This window comes from Phyllostomus hastatus, unplaced genomic scaffold (genome assembly GCF_019186645.2).
Source record: "Phyllostomus hastatus isolate PE091 unplaced genomic scaffold, TTU_PhHast_1.1 phas_scaffold_78, whole genome shotgun sequence".
Taxonomy (NCBI): Eukaryota; Metazoa; Chordata; class Mammalia; order Chiroptera; family Phyllostomidae; genus Phyllostomus; species Phyllostomus hastatus.
Genome location: NW_025334041.1, coordinates 9894542 through 9921857, shown reverse-complemented (window position 1 = coordinate 9921857; position 27316 = coordinate 9894542). Strand labels below are relative to the sequence as shown.

General features: G+C 46.1%; 1 protein-coding gene across 2 annotated transcripts in view; it reads left to right on the top strand.

Annotated features, from left to right (window-relative positions):
- PLEKHA8 (pleckstrin homology domain containing A8) overlaps positions 1-27316 on the top strand; it is a 53142-nt gene that overhangs the window by 12162 nt on the left and 13664 nt on the right. Inside the window, exons 2-12 of one of the 2 annotated variants that reach the window (XM_045827925.1) lie at positions 9516-9632; positions 10622-10777; positions 12230-12354; positions 14376-14534; positions 15527-15567; positions 17051-17208; positions 19249-19402; positions 19796-19881; positions 23571-23629; positions 24032-24162; positions 24805-24875. In XM_045827925.1, the coding sequence (XP_045683881.1) occupies positions 9516-9632; positions 10622-10777; positions 12230-12354; positions 14376-14534; positions 15527-15567; positions 17051-17208; positions 19249-19402; positions 19796-19881; positions 23571-23629; positions 24032-24162; positions 24805-24875 (1257 nt within the window). Of the gene's footprint in view, positions 1-9515; positions 9633-10621; positions 10778-11409; positions 11902-12229; positions 12355-14375; positions 14535-15526; positions 15568-17050; positions 17209-19248; positions 19403-19795; positions 19882-23570; positions 23630-24031; positions 24163-24804; positions 24876-27316 lie in introns of those variants that run through there. The other variant, XM_045827926.1, reaches the window with a different exon arrangement.

Below are 27316 nucleotides of genomic sequence, written 5' to 3'. Positions count from 1 at the left end.
AGAAAAGTCAATTGCTTTCCTATGTAGCAATTAACAATGAACATAACAATGAACAAGTGGACTTTGAAATTCAAAACACAACACCATTTACCATGCACATTAGTACCCCCCCAAATGAAATACTTAGGTATAAATCTAACAAACCATGCGCAAGATACATATGAGGAAAACTACAAAACTGGTGAATGAAATCAAAGAATAACTAAATAAATGGAGAGATATTCTATGTTCATGGATGTAAAATTTAATATTGGCAAGATGTCACTTTTTCTTCCCAACTTATCTATTAATTTAACGCAATCACAGTCAAAGATCCCAGCAAGTTATTTTATGGATGTCAACAAATTGATTCTAAAGTACTTTTAGAGAGACAAAAGACGCAGAATAGCCAACACAATACAAAGGAGAAGAACAAAGTGAAGCAGTGACACTACCTGACTTCAAGACTTTGAAGCTACGATAATCAACGTTGTGTAATATTGGTGAACGAATAGACGAATAGATCAATGGAATAGAATAGTGAGCCCAGAAGTAGACCCATATAAGTACAACCACCTGAACATTCACAAATGATCAGACAATACAATGGAACAAAGATAGGGTCTTCAACAAATGGTACTCGAACAACTGGGCATCCACATGCAAAAAAAAATGAGTTTCGACACAGACGTTACACTCTTCACCTAAATTAGCTCAAAATAGGTAAGAGACTTAAATGTAAAGTACAAATCTATAAAGCTCTTGGAAGACAACACAAAAGAAAACCTAGATGTCCTTGGGTGTTTTTGATGCTTTTTTTAAAGATACAAATTCATGAAAAAAAAATTGATAAACTGCCCTTATAATTTAAAACTTCTTCACTGTGAGAGACAATATCAAGAGAATTAGAAGACAAATCACAGGCTGAGAGAAAATATTTGTAGAAGACACATCTGACAATAAAATATACCAAACACCCTTAAAATTCAACAATACGAAAACAAAGAACTCACCTGAAAAATGGGCCAGAGACCTTAATAGACACCTCACCAAAGAAGATAGACAGATAGTAAATAAGCACGTGAAAGAGTAGCTCATATATCAACAGGGAAACATAAACTGAAGCAACAATGAGCTAACACAACACACCTATTAGAATGGCCAAAATCCAGAACACTGACAATACCAAATGCTGACAAGGATGTTGGCAAGAGTAACTTGTACATTGCTCATAAGAATATAATATGAACACCCACTTTAGAAGACAGTTTGTCGGTTTCTTATAAAACTAAATATACTCCAACCATATGATTCAGTGGTCATACTCCTTGGTATTCACCCAAAGAGGTTGAAAACTTAAGTCCATACAAAAACATGCACTACGATCTTTATAGCAGCTTTATTCAGAATAGCTAAAACTTAGAAGTCACCAAGATGTCTTTCAGTAGGTAAATGGATGAATAAACTGTGGTCCATCGAGGCAATGAAATGTTACTCAAAGTTTAAAAGAAGTGAACTGTTGAGGAGTGACTGGCCAAGTTGGAGGCATAAGTAGATATGCTTTGCTTTAACCAAAAGAAGGATAACAACCAATTTAAAAACAAACACAACCAGAACTGCCAGAAAATCGAACTGTATGGAAGTCCGACAACCAAGGAATCAAAGAAGAAACATTCATCCAGACTGGTAGGAGGGGTGGAGGTGGGCAGCTGGGGCAGAGAAGATGCACACAAGGTTGCAGCTGGTGGAGCAGGCAGTCCCACATTTCATGTGCGGATAAACTGGGAGGAATAACTGCGGAGCGAGACAGACCACACAACTCAGGGATCCAGGGCCAGAAAAAGTAAGTTTCAAAGCCTCTGGGCATAAAAACCTGTGTGGGTTGTGGCAGTGGGAGAAACGGCCAGTCTCACAGGAGAGTCTGTTTGAGGGACCCCCAGGGTCCTAGAATGTACACGAGCCCACCCCCAGTAATCAATGCCAGAAGGGCCCAATTCGCTTGTGGGTACCAAGGAAGTGACTGAAAGTGGGACGACAGCCAAGCAAGCAGCATTGTTCCCTCTCTGACCCCTCCCCCCCCATACAGCATCATAACAGGACAAAGTGGGTTGCTCTGCTCTGGCCAATACCCAAGGCTCTGTCCCTTATAATGTAATGGGTCTGCTGAGACAAAGAAATATGGCCCAAATGAAAGAACAGATCAAAATTCCAGAAAAAGCACTAACCAATGAGGAGAAAGCCAATGTAACAATGCAGAGTTCAAAGCACTGGTAATCAGGATGCTCACAGAAATGGTTCAGTACAGCCACAAAATAAAGGAAGAAGTGAAGTCTATACAAAGTGAAATAAAGAAAAGTATACAAAGAATCAACAGGAAAGGGAAGGACACTGGGACTCAAATCAACGATTTGGCACAGAAGGAAGTAATAAACATTCAACTGGAACAGAATGAAGAAACAAGTATCAAAAAGATAAGGAGAGGCTTAGGAACCTCTGGGACAATTTTAAATGTTCCAACATCCAAATCATATGGGTGCCAGAAGGAGAAGAGGAAGAGCAAGAAATTGAAAACTTATTTGAAAAAATGATGAAGGAAAACTTCCCCAATCTGGCAAAGAAAATAGACATGCAAGTCTAAGAAACTCAGAGAGTCCCAAAGAAGTTGGACCCAAACAGGAGCACACCAAGATACATCATAATTAAATTACCCAACATTAAAAATAAGGAGAGAATCTTAAGAGCAGCAAGAGAAAAGGAAACAGTTACCTACAAAGGTATTCCCATGAGATTATCAGCTGATTTCTCAAAAGAAACCTTACAGGCAAGAAGGAGCTGGAAAGAAGTGTTCAAAGTCATGAAAGGCAAGGACCTACATCCAAGATTACTCTATCCAGCAAAACTATGATTTAGAATGGAAGGGCAGATAAAGTGCTTCCCAGATCAGAACCTAGATCTGAGTTCATCATCACTGAGTCCTTATTATATGAAATGTTAAAGGGACTTATCTAAGTAAAAGAAGATCAAAACTAGGAACAGTAAAGGGACAACAGACTCACAACTATCAACAACTAAACCTAAAAAAAACAAAACACAAAAACTAACTAAGCAAACAACTATAACAAGAACACATCACAGAAATGGAGATCACAGGGAAGGTTATCAGCAGGGAGGGTGTTGGAAAGAATAGGAGAAAAGATACAGGGATTAAGAAGCATAATTGGTAGGTACACAACAGACAGGGGAGATTAAGAATACTATGAGAAGTGGAGAAGCCAAAGGATTTACATGTATGACCCACGGACATGAACTAAGGGGAGGAATGCTGGAGGGAAGGGGGATACAGGGTGGATGGGGATAAAGGGGAGAAAAAATGAGATAACTGTAATAGCATAATCAATAAAATCTACTTTTAAAAAAGAAGTGAACTGCTAAGCCCTGAAAAGACATGGAGGAGATTTATATGCATCTTCCCGAGTGAAGGAAGCCAGCCTAAAAGGATATACACTAACGCCTCTGTGACATCTTGGAAAGGCAAAGCTATGGAGGCAGTAGAAAGGTTGGTGGTTGCTGAGGGGTTGTGGGTTGTGGGGGGATTTGCATAATGATGAATATATATCATTATACATTTGTCCAAACCCACAGAACAGTGATTTTCAGCCCGTGTGCCGTGGTACACTCACGTGCCACAAGAATTTTTAAAGTGTGGAACACCTGACTATTTAGTCAGGAATGCTGATGTTTTTTGCCTGAGATTGTCAAATTAAAAATGACAACAGCCGATACAACAATAGCTGTCTCACGTGAACGAAGCAAAATTATACCTATTTTTGTCAGATCTGCAAAAAACTACATATGACATGTACTGCAGAATTTTAATAGTTAGTTTACGTGTGCCCTGAGATGAACGAGGTTGAAAGTGGCTGCTATTAGAATGTACAGCACCAAGAGTGAACTTTGAACTATGAACTTGGGGTGATTATGATGTGTCAATGTAAATGATAAGGAAAAAAAACACCGTTCTGGTGAGTGATGTTGATAATGAGGAAGGCTACTCAAGGGTGGGGGCAGGGCCTCAAACGCTGCTCAAAAGAAAACTGAATTGTCTCTGTTAATATTAGACAGAGTAGACTTCAGTACAAGGAAAAAGTGATAAAGGAGGCATTGCATGATTCTGGAAGGATCAATTCATTTGAAAAGATGGGGATCCTCAGTGTGTGTCCATCTAAAAACAACGTCGAAATATATGAAGGGAGATCTGACAGAACTGGAAGGAGAAATAGACCTACATTCATGCATGCAAACTTCAACCTTCTCTCAGTAATGGGTGGGACAGGCAGACAGTGAATTGTCTGGTGACATAGAAGATCTGAACACTGTCGACCAACTTGACCTTATTGACATTTATAGACGAGTCCCCCAAATAACAGCAGAATACGGCGTTGTGTTCCAAATGCACATTAAACAGTCACAGCCCTGGCTGGCGTAGCTCAGTGGATTGAGCGTGGGCTGGGAACCAAAGTGTCCCAGGTTCGATTCCCAGCCAGGGTACATTCCTGGGTTGCAGGCCATAACCCCCAGCAACCGCACAATGATGTTTCTCTCTCTCTCTATCTCCCTCCCTTCCCTCTCTAAAAAAAAAATAAATAAATAAATAAAAACAGTCACTAAGATCGTCCATATTGTGGGCTGTAGCAGAAACTCTGCCAAATGTAAAACAATGTTCTGTCTTTAATAAAAGTAAATTACGAACCAGTGACAGAAAGATGTGGTAATACTCAAATATTAGGAAATTAAACAGCACACTTCTAAGTAACCCAAAGAGGAAGTTTCCAAGAAAGCTAGAAAATATTTTCCATTTAAAAAGAAAACACAGCAGCAGCTGGTTTGGGGTAAAGTGCAGGGGGGAGGGCCTGACTACCCAGGAGCAGCACGAGGGAATTTAAGGGGAAGATAATGGAATTTTTCTGTGTCTTGATGATTATGGTGGTTGTTAGATAACTGTGTTTATCAAAACCTAGAACTATTAACCAAAGAAGAAATTTACTGTGTGTTAAATTTAAAAAATAAATATTTAAAAAAACTTAAGTGTCTTTAAATGGAATACAGTTTTTTTTTCTTGGAAATGATGTGTTTGGATGAGCTACCTGTCACAAGGCTAGTGAGTAATAAAAGAAGGAAGTGTCAGTAATTTTTAGTCAGATGCTGGCATGATTCACAAGTAATCACTTATCTGGATTGGATCTTCAAAGGAGTAAGAACATCTCTGCATAGAAATTTTGATTTAAAAATCATGGCTGATGTGGAAGAACACAGAGCGCAAAATTAACATGATCTGTATCATTTTAGAGTCAAATATAAGTGCACTTCTTGAAGAAAATTGTGCTCATTGAAAATATCTATTGTTTAACATTAGTTGAATTGAAAAAAGTGAATTTTGCAAACAACAGCTGTCAAGTAAAGAAAGGCATTTGCACCCTGTGAGAAAAGGATAAAGTGGTAACGGTTTTGGAGTAAAGTCTTCAGATGTTTAACTTCTATGAATAATGTTTGTAGTTTTCAGACTATAAATTTAATACTTCTTTTAAGTTTACTCCCAAGTATTTTAATTTTTGATGTTACTGTAAATGGAATTTTTTGCTTAATTTCAGTTTTCCATTTTTTCATTGCCAATGTCTAGAAATGCAGTTGGCATTTCTGTATGGGTCTTATATCTTGTAATGGTCTTACTAGCTCATTTATTTCAGTAATTTTTTGATGGATTGCTTAGGGTTAATTTCCTTTTTTAATATAAAAGAGCATGTTGGCAAATAGAGGTAGATTTTCTTCTTTCTTTCTGATCTGGAGACCTCTTATTTCACTTTGCACCCTAATTGCCCTGGCCAGAACCTCAGTACAATATTGAACAAAGTGGGAAGAACAAGCATCCTTGTCTTGTTCCTGATACTGGAGTTAGGGCTTCCAGTCTTTCCTTTTAAATGTATGTTATTGATTATGCTATTACAATTGTCCCATTTCCCCCTTTTTATTCCTCTCTGCCCTGCACACCCCCTCCCACCCACATTGCAACCCCCTACCCTTAGTTCATGTCCATGGGTCGTACATATAGGTTCTTTGGCTTCTCCATTTCCTATACTGTGCCTAACCTCCCCCTGTCTATTTTGTACCCAGTCTTTTCTCTTTCATTGTAATTTAGCAGTGGGGTTTTTGCAGATGTGCTTATCAGGTTGAAGTTCCCTCTGTTCCAAGCGGCGAGTAAGTTGCACCTTACCCTGCCTCTTGCTCCACCCAGGCCCGCGTGGACTGGACGGTGCCCGCCTGCACGGGCAGGGCCGTCTTCTTCACTCAGCGCCCGGGTTCACATGCAGGTCCCTCCCCAGACACCCTCACAGACACACCCAGAAACGGTGTTTCACCAGCTCCGGTCATCCGCTAGCCCGGTCCGCTGGGCACAGAAAAGGAACCATCACATATACCAGCCGAGGCAGCTGCAGTTTAAAGCGAGACGAGGATTAATGGTCTCTGCACCGTCCGTGCCTCTTTTCTCCTGCAGCCCCCCGTTCCTGAGCTGCAGCTGAGCTTCTCAGGACGGGACATCACGAAAGAGCAGGGCATCCCAATAACCCGGGACTCTGCATTGCTCTGCTTTAAATGACACGCGTATGTCATGAGAACGAGACTTCTGTGGTCTCTTCCCGTGCCTGCTGAAATTCCAGGGACTTCATGCTCCAAAGAAAAGTATTCCTTGGTCCTAGTTTTTGTAGTTACAGTCTACAGAAAACAATCATTGAACTTCCCCTGGAAAGGCATAACTGTGACTTCTAGATAAACACCGAACCTGTTACGGGGAAGTTTGGGTTTCAGTCACTGTAGTTGTTCACCAGCTGCTTTCAGAGCTGGCCGCAGCTGGGCTTGGTGTGTGTATCTGTGTATGGGAGGGGGGGAGTGACGTTTTCCAGAGTACTGTAAAATAAACCTAGTTTAGTATTTAAAAAAATTTTAGACTTCTTTTCACATTTTAATAACTCTGAAATCAGCATTTTAGCATCAATGCTATATCGTGTCTTAATAAGCAGGGTTTTTTTTTCTTTCCTGTGGCACATAAAATAATGATATATCTTAAAATTGATGGTGTGTGGTGGTTAAGTTTATATGTCAACCCGCCTGGGCCAGGGGGTGCCTAGATCCTTAGTCAGACCTCATTCTGGGTGTTGTCTGGGAAGGCGTTTCTGGGTGAGGGTAACATTCACATTGGTAGATGCAGTAAAGAAGATTGCTTTCCCTAACGTGAGCGGGTCTCTTCCAGGACAGAACAAAAGGGCTAAGAGGGAAAGCTTGATCTGAGACATTAATCTTTTCCCGCTTTCTGACTTGGAGCAAAGCATTGGTTCTTCTTGGACCTCAGGCCTGCTGGCTACCTTCTGGGCTGGAGTTACAGATCGGCTCTCCTGAGCCCCTAGCTTGCCGCCTGCAGGTCTGGGGTTTCTCAGTCTCCATCATTACATGAGTGTGTATCTATGGAGAGACAGAGAGAGATACATACACATACTATTGGTTCTGTTCCTCTGGAGAACCCCAGTACAGATGGGGTTCTAAATCTGGTAAAATGTTGTAATTGTATCCTCAGTTCTTTCTACTCAGAAGTCATGGTGGTTCTGGGGAGTGATCACACCAAACACGGTCACGGGAGGTGATCTTTAAGTGAGAAGACGCTACCCTTCTATACCAGGGCAGCATTCCAAAATATCGCCAGTAAAGTCTGATTCCAGGAGTGCTGATTCTCTGCGCAACAAGACGTAGTCTGATGATCAGTGCGGTTTCCTGGGTGGTAATGTCTGAGCGAAGGACAGCGGCCTTCAAGTGTGCGTTTCCATGCAGTTTGTGGCTAAGGTCAGGAAGCATCACATCCGGAATAAAAATTAATGAGTCGATCCCAAGAGGTCTGCCAGCCAATAATTGACTTGTATTGAGATAAGGCCACGGGGTTCCTTACATCCAGTAAAGGGTCTAGGCCTGCCCCCGGGAAGGATGTCCTCAGTATAAAAAAGTAACAAGACCAGCATAAGCTACGGTTGTAGGGAAGACGACTTAGCTTCGGTGAGAAAGGATCAAATGGCAGGGTATTTCAGCGGCTGCTGTGAATTACTAGAGGCTGGAGGCTGAGGATTAGTGCTTACCCTGCGCTGTCTACGGGAGTGAGAGACGCAATAACCTGGTGGGTCTGAGTGCTCTCGTTCCTAGAAAAGCAGACGGGAGGAGAGTTGACTTTGGGCGGTGAGCACATGGTATAATGTGCAGATGAGGCACTGGAGCATTGTACACTTGAAACCTGTGTGATTTTATTAGCCAGTGTCACCCCAATACATGTAATTAAAAAATTAAAAAAAGAAAAGCAGACCCGATGAAGTCAATGAGTGCCCCATCACGCCTGTCGCCCACCCTCTGTGCTGAGCTTAGATTTAGTGCCGACCGGTTAGCCTCCCGATCACATGCGTCCTTGATCGGAGGCTGGGGAGCTTCAGGAGGCGCACCACCAGTCTGTTAGCGTGTAATAAACTGCCATCTCGGGTGTCTCAGCCACCTGGTCTATGTGACTCAGTCCCCAAGGGCTCATCATCACGTGCCTGTACCTGAGCCCCCTGGGGCTCTGCGCAAATCCCCTGCCGCTTTCTCCCCGCCGTCCCCGGCACAGAGCAGTCCCATGAGAGACACATGTCCCTAAAGGGCAGTGGCATTCCAGAGAAAGAAAAAATAAAGCTGACTGAGGAGACTGGGAAGGCTGACGCAGGGGTAGGCAGGGATGGACATTTCGGACGGAGCAGATCCGGCCAGAGCAGGAGCCCAGCAGCAGGAATGCAGCTGGCGAGTTTGGTTTGACGGGAACGCAGGTTGTGTGAGAGGACTCGGTGAGGGTGTGCGTGGTGACCGGGCACGGCTGGTCCCCGGAGATTCTCCGTAGTGAAAGTAGTTGAGCCCTTGAATGTTTTCAGGTCACTCCATCTCAGTGGATCCATACCAGATAGTGAGCCAGTCATCTTTTCCTGGTGGTCACACGGCCCTGGGCAGGCTTTGTCAGCAGTCTGTGGGGTTGAAAGGGCTGTATGGTCTTTTGCCTCATTTCTAAGTCTGGGGTGATTTTCTTAACCAGTGGGGAGGAGAGCATGTATGTGATAACAGCAATGTTCAGGAAACACTGGAGAACCACAGATCACTGTGCTGCATTTTAGGGGGGAAGGGAATCCAATCCACCAGTAATCCCATTACCTAGAGAATCATCACAATATTTGCTGCCGATCCTTCCAGACTTTTCCTATACATTAGATAACCAAAAATATATGCCTCTGTGGTGTTTTCAACTTTGCAAAAACGGGATCAAACACCCAGGTCTTTCCTCACCTACTTCCTTCCCTTAGTTTCCCCTGGAATGTGCCTTCCTTGGCGCTGGGCGCCAGTGTCCTTGGCTAGGTCCTAGTCCTGTGTCCTGGGAGGCACCTGCAGCACCGGCAGTCGCTGAGACCACGCTCTTCTTCTGTCTGCAGGCTGGCAGCCCCGGTGGTTCCTCCTCTGCGGGGGGATATTGTCCTACTACGACTCTCCGGAAGACGCCTGGAAAGGTTGCAAAGGGAGCATCCAGATGGCGGTGTGCGAAATTCAAGGTGAGGAACCAAGAGAGCTGCGGGGTCTCCCTTTCCTTCTGTCCTCCCCCAAATAAAAAAAGCATTGGTCTCTGCATGCCTTTCTCACGTAATACATGCCTCTCCAGTAGTGCAGAAAAAAGTGTGTAGCGGCATGTCCCAAAAGAAAGCTCTGCAATAAAGCCTGAAACTGCAGCCACTTTGTCCGAGGCAGTTGGTTCAGAGGGAGTCGAATGAGAGCAATGGGACTCACCGCGCGTTAGCGCTCCTTCCTTCGTGCCCTGCCCGCCTGGGGCCGGGGGCTGTTGGTGAAGCTGGTTTAAATCTGTTCACTGCAGCTTTGGACACGTCCGTGTTCAATTCGAGACACACACGCACTCCGCGCCACCACTGCATACTCAAAACCAAACAAGCAGACGCCTGGCAGACCTGCAAAGAGCCTCACTTCTTGGTTTTGGGGATCGTGAGACACACTGAGATGTGGCTCAGGAGCAGATTAGAGGGGAATTCGGGGGTCGGAGGCCAGTGGGTGGTGGGTGAGGGAGGGTGCGGCGTGCTCGTTTCTTCTTCTGAGGGCGCTGAGGGAATTCCCAGGCGTTCGCTCTGGCTCGTGAAGGGAAGCAGAGAAGGAAAAACTTCATGTTCTTGATAGCTTTGCAGTAAACCCAAGGAGATAACAGAGCGCCCTCTTACTGGTTTCAACCTCAGAGCAGCTGACTTTACACACCCAAGCCAAAGGGCCGACTCCTTCTCTATGCTGATAAAAGACCCAGTGGAGAATTGGATGATTTTTTTTTTTAGGCCGGAGTCTGGGTGTGACACCTGGGAGCCGGGGGCAGGGTTTTCCCTCGCCACAGGCGGAGGCATCTGGGATGAGGCGAGCAAGCAAGCAGGGAGTGGTAGTGAGGCTTCAGCGACCCGCACCAGCTGAGCTCAGGAATTTGGGCGGGGTGGCGGTGACCCAGGGTGGGCTCCTCCGGGCCTCTGACCTCGCTCTGCCTCGCCCCCAGTGCATTCCGTAGATAACACGCGCATGGACCTGATCATCCCTGGGGAGCAGTACTTCTACCTGAAAGCCAGAAGTGTGGCGGAGAGGCAGCGATGGCTGGTGGCCCTGGGGTCAGCCAAGGCTTGTCTGACGGACAGTAGGACCCAGAAGGAAAAAGGCAAGTAGCGACAGCCCTCTGGTCTGAGAGCCTTGGGCATCACCCACTGTCATCTCTGGGCCCCGAATTTACTATCTGGCTTCTGACCAGCTAGTTAGCTTCTGGTGTCATGCAGGCGATACACAATCCAGTGGGATTTAAACCGTGGTCCCTGTCTCAGCCTTAGCACATCAGAGTAGCACTGCATTCTAGTCAAGGTTCCTGGCCTTCTGACCTCGGCATGGCTCACTTAATCTTTCTGATCCTCGGTTCCCTAATATTTTAAACAGAGGCAGTGACCTACATGAGCAGGATGACGGCATGCATTAGTGACCACAGGAAGCCCCGTAGTACCCAGTCTGGCAGAGCTCGCCCTTGATGAAGAGCGGCTGAGCCAGCGAAGCCTGGGATCGGGGAGCTTTCTGCAGTCACCCCCGCTTTTCCTCTCTTCCCCTGGGGTGGGATGGGGGCTTAATTGTCAGGTTGCTGCTGGTTGCTGCTCATGACCTCGACAACCGTAGGTCCGAGAAGCACGGCACAGCTTTCTGTCTGGACTGGGGCGCAGGTGCCGGGGCTTACTGCCTGAGCCCTGGTCGCCACCTTGCCCGCCGGCTAGCTCGTGTGCGCACCTGAAGATGTCGGGGAGCGAGGAGAGCCTCTGGGAAAAAGTGTTTCAGGACACCTTTCTCATGACAGGTGTGGCAGATGTGCCTGCCTGTTCAGGTACAGCCAGTAAAGTAGCCTCTGCATTGGTGGTTTTGAATGCCAAATTGGGACTAAACGCTAGACACTGTCAGCTGTGACTCAGATCCGGTGGTAACGTGCAGCACTTTTACGGAGAAGGAAACAGAGGCGGTAATGATGGCCGCTGAGCCCTCAGCGCCGGGCGGCTGGAGCGCCAAGCGAGTGAGGGAGCAGCAGGTGCGTGGAGGGCGCTCTCCGCCCGGACAGGCAGCCCGCTGGCCCAGTCCCCGGAACTAATGAGCCCCTCGTGCGTGGTCGTCGCATGTTGCAGAACACTGTTCCCAGCCGTGAGAACCGTGCTGGCAGGTGGACAGCTGTGACCCCATTTTACACACGGAGAAAACTGGGGTGAAACTGAGACTAAAGCTCCGAACCCTGGACTCGGCTGCCCGTTGTAAAAGGTGGGACATTTATGTGATCTGAAGGGAAACCAGAGTGTCTGGCCCCAGCCGTGACACGTGGGTCAGAAGTGCGCTATCTCCTCCTCCCTGCACTGCCGATCAGGCCGTGGTTGGCTTCAGAACGAACGTGCACCAACCACTCCCATGGTCGGAGGCCCCCTTGCTGATTCCCTTGCTCCGTGTCTTCCCTGATACCCCGCCTGTAACCGGCACTGTACGCATCCGACTCAGGCGTGCGTTACCGTCCTACTCTCCGTACGGTGAACTAACCAGTAAGCCATTCATTCGTCTCGGTAATGACGTGCATCATCTTCATGTTGTTGTTTAGAGTTTGCTGAAAACACTGAAAACTTGAAAACCAAAATGTCGGAACTGAGACTCTACTGTGACCTCCTCGTCCAGCAAGTGGAGAAAACGAAAGAAGTGACCTCCGCGGGCGTGTCCAGTTCCGAGGTAAAATACTGTTTCTCTCACCCACGAGGGAAGTGGCGCCAGATGTTGCGTACGGGTGATGCTTACTGTCACGTAATCCCTGACTCTCTTGGATTTTACTGTTTTCCAGAGGGGAAAAAAAAATGATAAAATTTAACAAAGAATAAATGTGTGCATTTCAGCCTATGGAAGCATATCACTTTCTAGAATGAATCCAGGATCAATTAATTGCCAGCGTGTGGGACCTTTACACTCTGTACTGATGTCCTCAAACACGTCACCCCCCAGCTCGTGTCGCTCTTTAAAGCGGCACCTCGCCTGCCTGGCAGAGCCTCTTCCGCAGGTGTGGCCACTCACGTAGCCCCATCATGCCTGGCAGTGCGGATCTGTCACCTTCAATGACACTGGTGACTGGCGAGCTTGAAGATAGACTGGTGCTTTCAGAGATGGAGATCAGCTGTTGTTCACTCCTTCAGCAGCAAGGGGTGCGACTTTTAGTGTGTATTAATAAAGTGGCCATTCACCCACCCAAAACATATGTGAAAAGCCAGTATCTCTGGCATCAAGCTCTGGACCGAATGGCTCGCACTCACCAGAGCGGGTCTCTGCCTTGCTGCTCTCGGGGCGGTTAGAACCCAAACCACGGCCCGAGAAACAAAGGCTCTGCAGGTTGGTTGTAGCTAGTGGTTTTGTTACGTAGCTCTCCGACGCTGTGCTACTAGGCATGTGTGTGCTGATAGTTTCTCCAGTGAGGGTGATCGGACTCTCTCGCATTCACTTCCTTCTGGGCTCTCATTCGTTCAGCAGCTGCCAATCATGTACGAGACCCTCTGCTGGGATAAGGAAGGAGAGGGGCACCAAAAAGTTTTTCAGTTCTGTCCTTGGGGTGTCTATAGTCTAGAACAGTGATTTCCAACCTTTTTCATCTCATGGTGCACAGAAATTAATTACTGAAATTCCTCGACACACCCAAAAATATATATTTTGCCGATCTGACCCAAAAAAAGGTATAATTTTGATTCATTCACACTGGACGACTATTGTTGTGTTGGCTGTTGTCTTTATTTTTTTAACTTGACGGTCTAAAGCAAAAGAGGTCTGTGCCCCTGACTAAATAGTCAGATGTTGCCTGTTTTAAAAATCACGCAGCACACCAGTTGAAAATCGCTGGTCTAGAGCAATTAATCGTTAGCAATTAATTAATCCTGGATTCATTCTAGAGAGTTATATGCTGTAGAATGCTATTTCCATAGGCTGAAATGCACACATTTATTCCCTTTGTCGAGGCAGTTTTGCCCCTCAGGAGATATCTGGCGGTGTCTGGAGATGTTGTTCTGGAAGACCCCTGCGTAGAGACTTCGTTGAACATTTCCGGTGACCTGCAGGGTAGCATGAGCAGCTCCATCTTGGGCCTGGTCTGGTGGCTGTAACGCTGCTAGGATGCGGTCACTGCACTCTAGCCGGGATGCGGCCTCAGTTTCCTGAGCAACACATTCATGTCAGTATCCAGAGGAAAAACACACTGAACAAGTAAAAATGACTTAGAGAAAAAAATGATTAGCTAGTCAAAGCACTTCCAGTTGCTGAGACCTCTTAGACTCATCTGAACCCAAAGCCAGAAAGCCCATTCTGAAAGCAAACATTGCACGATTGGTGGTTTCTCATGCTTCTGTGTTAGAACCTCAGTTTTACTCAGGCAACAGGGGAGACGTTTTCCCATGGATCCCACTGGTCTTCAGGCTCCAGTTCCCTCTCTCCTGTCTGCCACCTCTGTAGACTAGAAATTAGTCTTGTTGCCTTGGGCCGACGTGCTGGGTGAGCATGAAGGGTAGGACTGAGGGCAAGGCTTATGTGTGGTTCGTAGATCAAGCGGACTCACCCAGGCCCTTTCTTTTATAACTGATGCACACATTTGTCCTGCAAAATAGGTGGGGACGTTATTATTATGATGCTGTGGATAAAAACCTCTAAGGACATTCCACCATTGGGCTTTTCCTTTTTTTGGCAAGGTAAAGGAGTCTTCCACTCTGGTTGTTTCTTAGGAGGGAATTGACGTGGGAACGCTGCTGAAATCAACGTGCAACACTTTCCTGAAGACCTTGGAAGAATGCATGCAGATCGCGAATGCCGCCTTCACCTCTGAGCTGCTCTACCGCACTCCGCCGGGGTCCCCGCAGCTGGCCGTGCTCAAGTCCAGCAAGGTGAGAGCCCTGCGCAGCGGCCCGCAGCGGGGCGCAGGAGAAGTGGGGAATGCTGGGAAGCGATACCCTGAGCCGTGTTCCCTCTGGTGACTGATGAAGACTTTTTTAGTGGACTTCTTTACACCCACTTTTATATCCGCCCTCAGTCCCCCCATCCAGTCAGTTCCTTTCGGCAGTTTTACCTCCTAAACCTGTAGCTAGCCTCTTCTCTCTCGCGCCTTGACCAGTGAGTCTCTTTGAGATTCGTGGTAGCCTCCTGACTAGTCACCTTCAGCCCGACCCTCACAGGCAGCTGGACAGTACTCCCGCTCACGCAGCGTGCCCTGGAGCCCTCTACCGGACCTTTCCGAGGCTCCCTCGTTGCCCCTCCCGCGTCCCCAGCTGACTCTTCTGCTGTCAGTATCTGGCTTGAGCGTGTGTGTTAACTGCTCGTAGCGCCCCCACATCTGGGTGCCATTTCCCGGGGCCAGGAATGCCCTGTGCCCTCTCCCGCCTGGTTAGCGCTTATTCATCCCTCATTGTTTGATCTCTTCTTCCCCGCATCCCTAGGGTGGGCTGAGAACTCCCCTTCTCTGCTCACCTGTGTTTCACTCTCACTCTACAATGGGATTACCTGAAGGGCAGGCACCCCATACGGTTTACCTTTACACTTCCAGTGTTTAACACGGGGCTGCATCATACCTTGGTATTTATTGGTGTTTAATGAGCATACCGGAAATTATAAGGGAGTGAAGCGCTAAGGGTTTGGCTCTGATAATTAGGTCCTTCAAAGACCATCTTCCCTTTTACTTAGAAATGTGGGCACCCTCATCTGAGTAAATATGAAGGGCTGGTTGGGAGGAATGACTCCCTTCCCTTGGGAGGACCTGCAGTTGTTCTGACACCGGAGCGGCGTGCGTTACGGTCGCATTTATCAGTCTCGTGTGTGGTCAGCTGAATGGGCGCCGTTGGAAGTGCAATGTGTAAACTTCACTTCTGTGCTTCTTTTCAAGGCGAAGCATCCTATCGTACCGATTCATAATTCACTGGAAAGGTACAGTAGCGTTTTTGGTTCTTCTTCCTTCTCAAAATTAAAAAAAAAAAGATAAAATAAGAGTATTTTGATCGTTGGGTGGTTTTTCTCATGATTTAAGATGACACCAGAGGGAAACGGCACCCGGTTTTCCTCTTTCGGGGGAGCCCGACGCAGCGGCAGGCCTCCCTCCCACTCAGCAGCAGCTGCCAGGGAAGGCGTAGGCGTTTGCGTTTTCGGCTGCGGCCCAGGCTCTCACCCATGGCTTCTAGTGACTTTCCATCTCCCTAGTGAACCGGGGTCTGGAGCTGCTTCTCTCGTGGAGGAGCTGAGCTTTGATCTGAGTGTGCTTTTATCCGGAAGGACAGTGTGGGGGGTTTTTTGTATAGAAATAAAAGTCTTAGGTAGATTTACAGGCTGAGAAAGGAACATAATATCAAAATCTAAACTATTTCTTCCTCAAAATACTCCTTTGATTTGAAAAGGGACACATTTACATAGTTATGTTCCTATTATTTGGGGTCTTTGTTCAATGATTATTGGATATAAGCATTCCCATGTTGTGACTTAGTTGATATATTTGTCTTTTAAAGTTATTATGTAATATTTCATCTCTTTATGTACTATAGTTTGCTTCTTTAGTACAGGAGTGTTCCCAATTTGGTTATTAAAATTTTTATTCCTGTCCTAAATATTTTTACTAAGAATGTTATAGATATTTTTCTTTTGAGATACTTCCTTAATATACATTTTTCATTGCTAAGTTGAAATTTGTTTCTTTAGAAAATAAATGTCTTTCCTGGAGTCATTATGTAGCTTGGACCCTTCCCCTTTATTTTTATTAGCAGGAAATGTTTGTTCTAATTTAGCTGGTCCTGAGCACTTGTAATAAGGTGTCATATTTGTCCCCTTTAGAGAATCAGTTGTTCCACTTGGGCGTCATTTTGCCTTTTCTGTCACCCTGAAGAGCAGCAGGTCCTCAGGATGTGCTCTGTCCTCCCAGGTTTTACCTGCCACACATACTCAGCGGGAGAATTCTGCTCTGGTCACCGCACGTGGCTTCCAGACAGTTAGCTGCTAGGCAAACACTGGAGGTGGCCAGTGATTCTGAGAGCTGAGGAGAGAAAAACCCTTTCAGGGAGAGGCGGAGAGAATGAGGAAAGTGTTCAATGTGGTGCCTGTAGAAAGCGGATGGAAAAGGAAGGACTGACAGTGGCTACTTCCTGTCGCTGCTGGGGAGCAGGAGGTTTGAGCCCCAGGAGGGCACACGAAGAGCCATGAACGGCTCCTTGATTTCTCAGCTTCTGCCTGGAGACAGGCCTGCTCAGCCGCTGGCAGGCGCCTGCCCGGGAGGCGGGGCGGGGAGAGGCTGGGCTTGACTGGACAATCCTGTTTAATCCAAGTGAACCCTCCCGCCTCCCTCAGAATAAGATCTACCTGAGCCATCTGTTTATGAGCAAATAATTGGACCTTCTGACCTTTTCTTTTAAAAAACATTTTCCAGGCAGATGGAGCTAAACAATTGTGAAAATGGGTCTTTGACTATGGAAATAAATGATGATGAAGAAATCCTAATGAAAAACAAGAGTTCCTTGTATTCGAAATCTGCAGAGGTCGATGGCAGCATATCAAGTGAAGAGAACACTGATGATAACGTAACAGGTAAAAACGAAGTTAAAGTCTGAAGCAAACCTCTGAACAACCTGAGGAGTTTGGGGGTTTGATTCATTGTCCATCATGGGGCACGTGGTAGGAATTGAACGCAAGGCTGCGCACTAGGTGGCTCCTGGGGCAGATGTGCTAGCTGGACGACAGGTCACTTGTCCGTCACCGTCTGGCCGGATGCTGAAGAGCAGGGAGAAGAGCGACTTTCCACTCACTGGTCTTGGCCCAGATGTCCACGGGCGGCGGTGTGTGCAGCAGCCTGCGCTGACTCTGTACAGAGTCTGTGCGCTCATCTCACCAGCCTGCGTGGGATCTCCGAGTCCTCCGAACTCACACCATGGGATCGGACGTAAGACTGCGTCAGGTTCCCATCCCCCCGGCCTCTGGCGAGGCCCGACTCTGCCGGGACTCACCGGCCACCGCCAGGCCCTCACCCGGCCTGCTCTGTGCTCCTCAGGCCGCAGTCCTTTTCAGGTGTGCTAATTGCGCGGCTCTGACCGCTAAAAACCACAACTGCAGCAGAGCTTTTAATTGTGTTCTATCGGTTTTTATTAACTGTTTTGAAAATTAAGTGAAAAAAATTTTTCTCCTCATTTCCCTTGAAGAAAGACAGCCCATTTTTCCAGACGAGTTGGGAAAAAAAGAAGATGTGTTTTCATAACTGTTAATAGAAGGCACGTGATCCACCCATCACTGAAGTCTTATCCGTTGGGTGAATAATAAAGACGGACAATTTCTCTTGAAACAGTATTACCGTTTGACCTGTAATTTTACTCCTAGGAATTTGTCCACAGGGAATAGTCAGATTTAAGGACAGATATCTGGACAGGGATGTTTTTGGTGTGTGTGTTTTTTAAGATTTTATTTATTCATTTTTAGAGAGAGGGGAAGAGAAGGAGAAAGACACCAATGTGTGTCTTGCCTCTCGCACGCCCCCCACTGGGGGCCTGGCCCACAACCCGGGCATGTGCCCTGACTGGGAATCGAACTGGTGATCCCCCTGGTTCACAGCCTGTGCTCAATCCACTGAGCTGCGTCAGCCAGGGCTGGACAGGGATGTTCTTTATGACATGACCATCGGTTCTCATTATTCATGGCAGTTCTGTCCCATAGTCATTGTAGACACTGAATTAGCAAACACTGAACTGTCACTCCAAGGGGAGATACAAGTTAGATTCCTGCAACATGACTGTTTGCAGAAAAATAGTCGTATTTTTGTTGACTAATCAATATATAACCTTATCTTAGGTGTTTCTACTCAAAGACACCTTGTCTAATGTGTGTTGTTGATTCGGTGACATCGAACCCATGGCCAGTAGCTCTATCTACAACTCCTGCCTGAACGAAGCTTATCTAACACATGTATTTTCTCCATAAGGCACATCACAGCCTTCTTGTGTTTAGGACACCAGACAGCACAGCGCTCAGGGGCCCGTTTAAACAGTGAACTCAACGACAAAATGCACAAAACTCGGCACTGAAAAAACCCTTGTGCGCAGCACGGGAGCTGAACGAAGAAGGCAGTGTCACCTTGTTCAGCCTTAGCTGGGAATGTACATGTCGGGTGACTCATTTTTTCACCACTCTGCACATGTCCACAAATAACTGCAAAAGTGCTGGCAGCATTGGTTTTCGAATGACAGATAAACTTTAGCAAGTAGGCCAACTCACAAAGGCAGAATACACTAATGATGAGGAATGGCTATTTCTAAAAGTGAAATTCTAGAAACCACATAAATGCCCTCCGCACGAGCATGATGCAGTCTCACATGGCCATTAGAGTCCTGGCTTGCAGAGTATTTAATGATCATGAAAATGTTTTTGATACATTGGTGAAAACAAGCAAGACACAAATCTACATATATTTAAACCCAGTTTGTGTGCATATGTGTTTGTGTGTGTGTGTGTGTGTGTGTGTGCAGTATGTCACTGGTTTTTATTTCTGTGTACTCCTCTGCATTTTAGAAATGTTCGACAATGAACACATATACTTTTGTAACAGATAACGGGTTAGTAATAAGTAGCTTTACTTTGCAGCCCAAGGTGAAGTAATGAAGGGAGAGGGAGAGGCAGACTTGGGAAATCACGACGTGGCACAGCGAGGGTCGAGCCCCTCGGGGAGCTCTCCGGAGCCCCGCTGGGAAGAAGGCCAGGAGGTCATCCCGACTTTCTTCAGTACCATGAACACCAGGTACGCTGTGCTCTCCGAAACCCCGCAGGGGGAGACCTTCCGGAAGATCCCCCCGGAGGCTCCTTTTGGGACCCGTGGGTCCTGGCGGGGTGGAGACTGTGGTCTGCCCGAGTTCCTGCTTTACTGCCTGCCTTGTCTGACACAGCGGGTGAGGAGGCGTTGGACTGCGAGAGCATGTTCCGTGAACTCATTTTAGCTTGTGCTGAAGGATGATCTTTGGAAAACGATGTTCTCGTGAGACTGTATTACAACAGAAAAACAGTCACTGGGGCTTAGGTGTGCCACACGGTCTGCCCTGTACAGGGCAGCTGTTTTCATGACTGCCTCTGAATTGCACAGAATGGTAATGTTGTGTTCGCTTTTGTTTCTCCTTTTTGTTACCACATTGCTTAGCTTTAGCGACATTGAACTTGTGGAAGACAGTGGCATTCCCACAGAAGCATTCTTGGCATCGTGCTATGCTGTGGTTCCAGTACTGGGTAAGATTGCTGCACGGCCCTAAATTCATCAGCCTCCAGAACCCGTCTCACCGTGGCTGTCTCACACAGGGAGCCCGCACTGCGCGTGCGGGGAGGTGACCCTTCCCAGCCGCCTCTCCGTGTCACCGGCCCCATGCAGTGACGATGCGTGACCTGAAGCACTCTTGCATATTCTCATTTCGTGATTAAATATTGACCCTCAAGTGGTGTAATGAAAAAAAGGGAATTCCATTTTCTAGAAATCATAATTTACCATGGAAGTGAAAGTCGTTGGGGAACAGACCTTCAAATCCATTGGTGCTATGTGAAAAATTTCACCAGTTAAAACGTTTTTTTCAAAGATCAAAAAAAATATAGACGTATACGTTTATTTAAGTTCAAACTACATTTACTTTTTATAGAGTCAGGAGTACTGGAATTGCTAATGTGCTGAAGTTTGCTACATGACCCATTTAACTCTGCATCTGTTTTTTTTTAATCGTGGTATAACTCGCATAACTGAAGTGTTAGGATTTAGGGAGTCTTGACAGATGCACCTGCTTATGTAACCTACGTCTCTGACAAAACTGAGAATGTTTTCATCGCCCCAGAATGTTCCCTCTGCCAGTCTATCCCCAGCCTGTCACCCAGCCTGAGGCAACCATTCTGCTGCTTTCTGTCACCATGGATTAGTTTTACCTGTTCTGAAATCTCATAGGTATAAAACCATATCATGTGCCCTTTTGCAGCTGGCTTTTTCTCTCACTACGTTTTTGTCCTTGTTGTTACATGTATCAGCAGATCACTCCTTTTCAATGCTGAGTAGTGTATCAAATGAACTTAAGGGTTGGCTTATTCATTCTTCTGTTGATAGACATTTGGGTAGTTTTTTGTTTGGGGCTGTTATAAGTGGAATTGCTCTGAACATTTTGTGCCTGTGGGAGTATGTTTTCCTTTCTCTTGAGCCAATACCTGGGCATGGACTTGATGATTCCTCAGGTTGGTATGTTCAGCTTTATACAGACTGGTTACACAACCGTACACTTCCGATGGCAGCGTGTGTGTGTGTGTGTGTGTGTGTGTGTGTCGTGGTTGCTTCGCATTCTTCACCAGCGCTTGGTGGTGTCAGTACTTCTGGTTTTGGCCGTTCCTGTGAGTGTCTAGTGGTATTTATGGCTTAAATTTGCTTTTCTCTGATAACTAATGATGTTAAGCACTTTTTCATATAATTATTTGAAAATCTTTAATCCACTTTTAAAAGTTGGTTAATTTTCTTTCTATTGTTGACTTCTAAGAGTCTCTCATACATTCTGAGTGACACTCCAGTGCGGACATGCGCATTGTGGATGTTTTCCCCAGACCGTGGCGGCCCGTCTCAAGCGTGTCTCTCGATGAGCAGTTTTTCATTTTCATGAAATCCAGTTGACCCGTTTTCTTCCTTTCATGTTAGCACTCTCAGGGTCCTGAAAGCTTTGCTCACCCCCAGCTGTGACGATCTCCTCTCCTGTGCTGTCTTCTGCACTCTCGCGATTTCGTTTCCGTCTGTCAGCCACCTTGGAATTAGTTTTTGTACATGGTGTGAAGTGAGTGTTGAGATTCTTTATTTTTCTTCACATGTGCAGTTGTTCAAGAACCGCTTGTTGAAGACATTCTTTCCCTTTTACTCTGCTTCGGCAGCTTTGTTGGAGGTCAGTTGACCCAAGTGTGGGTCTGTTTCTGGCCTCTCTCTCTCTCTCTCTCTCTCTCTCTTGTCTCAATGACCTGTTAGTTTTTCCTAAACCGATACTCTCAGTCCTAATTACTGTGCATTTACAGCAAGGCTTGAAATCAGGTGATGAAAGTCTTCTAGTTTTGTTCTTCATTTTCAAGATTGCTTTGGCAATTCTAGGTTCTCTGCATGTCTGAATAAGTTTTAGCTTTTCAGTTTCTATTAAAAAGCCTGTTGGTATTTTAAGATTACTCTGAATCTGTAAGCCCAGGAGGAGGGAACTGACTCCTTAAACACTGAGTCTTCTGATCCCCAAGCATGCCGTGTCGCTCCGCTCATCCAGGTGATTTGTCGTTTTCACAACGTTTGTAACATTTTTTAAGTGTAGAAGCCTTACACTTGTCTCATTAGGAATAAATTTTGGAATTTTATGGTTGTTGATGCCATCGTAAAGACTACTTTATGTTCCAGTTGTTCACTGATAGCCTATAGATACCATGGACTTTTGTACATTGAGTTTTGATGATCATGAATGAGTTCATTTTAAAATATATTTTCTGCATTTATTGAAATAATCATGGTTTTCCCCCTGTACTTTGTGTTAATGCAGTGAATTATGTCGTTTGGGTGAATATAAGTCTACTGTCTTGTAATTTATTTTCTATTGAGTTGGCTAAAAATTCTGCTTAGTTTTTTCCATAAGATAAAAGACACATTTTTCATTTTCACCACTAACTTTATTGATTTGGATGTGTTGAGTCTGTCGGCGATCTCCTGCTATTGGCTTCTCGTGGATAGAGGCCGGGGGTGCTGCGAAACATCTTCCAATGCACACGACAGCCCCACAGCAGAGAATTCTTTGGTCAAAACATCAGTAGTATCCAGAAACTTCATAAACCACTTTTGACACATTCAGTCAGTCACAGCACCTTCTCCATACACTGCACAGATCTTTTACTGTATTTCAGTTGCATTTTTACGTATCTTAAAACAATAAAGTGTAACATGCGGTAAATGTTTCACATCTTCTTCCATCTTCAATATTAAAATGGCTGCACAAACATTCACTAATTTTGATTTTTTTAAATGCACACTGATATGACAGCTGCCACCATAAGTCTAACAGAATTGTTTCGAATGAAGTTAAAGATAACTAAGCGCTACTAGAGCCATCCTATGGAAAAAACTAAGCGAACTTTTTGGCCAGCCCAGTCCTGGTCCTGTCTGTTTTTTTTTTCCTTTGTTACTCTTTTCTTGACTTCTAGTCAATTAATGTTATTTTCTAGTATTCAATTTCATTTCCTCTTTGGCTGTTTACCTACCTGTCTTTGTTCCTGCCTTCCTTTTGGATCTCTCAAGTATTTTTTAGAATTCTGTTATATTGTCTTTTGGCTTTCTAGCTATACCCACTTATGTTGTTTAGTTGTTCTTGCCCACCAGAAATATTTGAGCCACACGTATAATTTTTAATTTTCTAACAGGTCCATAAAATAGTAAAACAAAACATAAAAAACTATTTTTATAATTTAGTTTATCTAACCCAGAATATTCAAAATACCATCTCAACATGTAACCAATATAAAAGACTCATTAAGGAGGTATTTTGCATTTTTTCTCGGCATTAAATCTCCAAACTCTGGTGTCTGGCTGTCTTACACTCACAGCGCATCTTAGTCCGGACGAACTCACTGCAGGCACAGAGTGGCCACCAATGTAGCAGCTCTCACACTGGGCAGAACAGCCCTAAGGGTTACACGCTGTATTCTAAGTGTGTAAGATTATCCTCACCTGCCACGTAGGGCCTTAGTATGGTTACTCCCCTCAGGGTAGTATCCTAGAACCCTTTGCAGCTTATGTTTAGGAAATGATTTAAAGGCAAAACAGAAAAGTTATTTTCTTTTGGTGGGGAAGAAACCTGCTAAATTTAATGATACACTAAAAAAATATTTTCCACTTGAAAAAAAATGCTTCTTCAAAGCTGTCTTTAATTTTTTTCTTTTAGACAAACTTGGCCCCACGGTGTTTGCTCCTGTTAAAATGGATCTCGTTGGAAATATCAAGGTGAATGTACTAGCTGGTCTCTGGGGACAGTGTGTACTTGGAGGAAATGGTTGCATGAAATCTTCTTCAGAAATGAATGATTGTTGAGTTTGATCTCAGAATAGAAAGTACGGAGGTGTGGTACAGGACAGCTGTGTGAAAGGTCCCGGGGCAGGAAAAACGCTCTAAAAAGACTACTTTAAAACCGGAGAACCAACCATTTAACTCTAGCTTAAGCCTCGTAAGAATTCTCAAACAGAAATAACATGCCCCTGCAAACGCAGGGAAGAAAGTAACAGAGACCACGTTTATTCTGCTTCCTTAGAGGCCTGTTTGACAGACGTCAGAGTCTCAGTTGCTGTACTGATGTGCTTGGTTGCTTTAGCGTTTTAAGCTCAGACCGCCCCTCTGCTTTGCCTGCAGAAAGTGAATCAGAAGTACATCACCAACAAGGAGAAGTTTGCCACCCTCCAGAAGATCGTGCTGCATGAGGTGGAGGCGGACGTGGCCCAGGTCAGGAACTCGGCTACGGAAGCCCTCTTGTGGCTGAAGAGGTGAGGCTGCTGCAGGGGGAGGGGCTGCGGTTAAAAAGCTGCAAAACCGTTGTCATGGCACGGAGACTGCTTCTGAGTGAAGGGCCTGACCTCACTGTACAGCCTTTTCTAGGGGGCCTAACGAAAAGAAGACTGACTACCCTTTGGGGTTTTTGTTTTGTTTTATTTTTTTGCCCTCTCTTGATGGTGATAAACATTAACAGTGTACATAAAATGAAAACATAAAGAAGCTGACTGGTTCTGATTAAATCAGTGGATCACAAACTTCAGGGACATCAGAGTCACGTAGAGGGCTTGTTAAAAACATAGTTGCTCCAGCCCAAACCCAGAGTTGCTGATTCAGTACGTCTGCAGCGGGCCCAGAATCTTCCGCTTTAGCAAATTCCCAGGTGATGCCGAAGCTGTGGTCCCAGGGGACCACAGCTGGAAAACCACTGTTGAGCTGTATCAGATGAGAAGGGCAAGGGCAAGGTCAAGAGCAAGGAGAGGACGAAACTCAGAAAGCACAGCCACGTGGCTTAACCTGTCCCTGCCATGCCCACAGTATTGCTGGAGAAGCAACTGCGGCCTGCCTTTTCTTTCTGCCCACTGAACATAAGTGAAGTTTGAAACTAACATTTCTTCCTCTTTTTTTGTTTTTAGGGGCCTTAAGTTTTTGAAAGGATTTTTAACAGAAGTGAAGAACGGAGAACAGGACATCCAGACGGCCCTGAGTAAGTGTTCCCTGCGTGTTGAGTGATCAGTTGAGCAGGAGGTGGCGTGGAGACCCCTGGAGCAAGAGAGAGGGTGGAGAGGAAACTCCTGCTTTTCACAATTTGGTTTTGTTTCTTTTTTATTCATCATTATTAATCGTTTCTTTCTTACATGCTTTGTTTGAAAAGAACCCATGAGGTAGTCACCTGGTGACCTAGAACTAACTCAGAAAAATCAGTGTATCTTAGAGAAGAGCAAAATTAACGGAGAGCCATCTCTTAGTAGGAAAACCTAATATTTCCAAGAAGTCTGTTCTTCCTGAATTAATCTTCAAATACAGTACAGTCCTCTAAAATATCCAAAGAGAAGCTAGTTTTGGAGGGGGTGGGGAACCCTGGGGATTTGCTCTGGAGTGAGATGAACCTTGTGCTCCTCCCTTGCCCACATGCCCCATTATTGTAGTGGGAGCTGGGCCTGGCATCAGGGCCTTGGTCAAGGACTAGAATGCGGTGCTTAATCCATGTATCTATTGGGTCAGTTTTGATGAAAAACATTTAAGAGTTGGAAGCATCCTCATAGTGCTCCTAACAGAGTGGCTGAGCTCTCACGTGTGACCTGTGGGGAATTCTTCCAGCATGGGCCCTGAGGCCTGGGGGCGGGGGTGGGGGTGTGGGTAGGGGTGGGGGGAGTGCACATATTACTTTGAAGTCCCGTGTGGTCATGGTGTGGAGAAGCCACCCAGGGTCAAGCTCTAAGTAGCCACGATGATAGTGAAATGGATGCACTGGACGCTTCTGGTGGGCAGCGGGGGCCAGTGTCCCCTGAAGCGTTCTGTCAGTCTCGGGGACCTTACCTCCTGCTGCCAGTCCTCCCTCCGGGCCGGGAGGCCTGAGGGGTTCTGCCCCCCACGTGATTGGCCCAGGTCTTTCTGTCTAGAAACTCACCCATGTGCCAGGAAACAGTAAAAGCTGATGTTTCTGGAGCACTTTATGAAGAGTTTAGACAGACAACCTGACCCTCAGATCAGTCCCTTTGTATAGGTTAGGTAACCAGAATTCAGAAAGACTGACACGGGCCAGGACCACAGAGAGTTTGCATCAGGGTCACTTTGGGGCTCCTGCCTCCAGGGTCCTTATTTCCCCGACAGAAAGTCTCCACCATCCTGGGGCCACCTGCATTTGGGGGTTTCTCGCACATCCCTGAATTTCCAGAACAGTCCCAGTTGCGTTCCCCGCTCTGTGTCCTGATTGCAGCGCCAGCAGTGTATCCGCTGTAACTGCTCACGCCCCGGACCAGGGTCATGGAACTCTAAGACTCGTGGAGCGAGCGGCTCAGACCACGGGCTCTCTGGATTCCACCACCGACTCCACACACTGTACCCTTAGTCTACTTGACCTTCCTCTTTCTCAGTGTCCTCACCTGAGGAATGACGATGCCATTTTCCTAACAAAGTTGCTGTAAAGATTAAATAGGTTCATTCATGTGAAAAGATCAGAAAAGTGGTACCTACGAAGCACTTAATAGAGACTAGCTTCTATTGTCATCGTGTTCTCATCATCATGACACACGAAGCTGGTGACCAGCCTGCCCGGGAATGGGGTTTATTGGTCTCAAACCAGAAATGGGAAGTTTATAAAGCTCAGGTGCCAAACCACAAATTCCTCTCCAGAGTGTGGACATTTCACACTGGGAGGAAGACCCTCCACCTGCAGGAAATGCAGACTGTGCTGGACTGGGCAGGGGGCCCCTCCTGTGGTGCAGCAGGGGGCCTCTCCCGTGGTGCGGAGGCTTTGTGTGGCTGTCCCTGAGGGGTAGAGGGGAGGGAAAGGTTTTGAGGTCAATGTTTCCCCTCTGCTGGAGCGGGGGAGGGGTGGGGCGGGGCGGAAGAGAACCCAGCTGCCTGCGGAACACAAGCACGTGCAAAGAAAAGCTTTGCACCTACATGGGGGTGGGGGGGTGAATGCTGCACCCTTTCTGTCCTGCCCCCACCCAAGTGTTGGCCCCCTCTTCTCCCCTACTTTTGACGCAAGTACACCAGGAAGTGTTGACTCTGTGAAGAGCGGAGACTTTGAAGAGCAAATGCTGCTTCAGAACCGAAATAGTTCACAGCCCACCTCAGCTTTCCCTTCCCTCTTTTCCCCTTTGGTCTGTCCTCCGTGGGAAGGAAAGGGGGCTGTCAATTTGAGAGGTGCATCCGGTGCGCAGACCTATTTCAGAGGTTTTCGTGACTTAAACCTTATCTTCCTTGTGGGGAACCCCAGTTTCCTGCTGCTGGTTAATGCGGAGAGCGGTTTCCCCAGCCAACCCACCCTCCCCTCCAAGCACAGACAGGATCAGTCTGTGCAAACACATACAGTTTTATGAGAATGTTTCCACGTTAACTATTTACAGCCCACAGGCTCCTCGATGCATGTTTCTGCTGCGTGCGCAGCTCCTCTTTTCTCAGTTCAAAATCACAGCC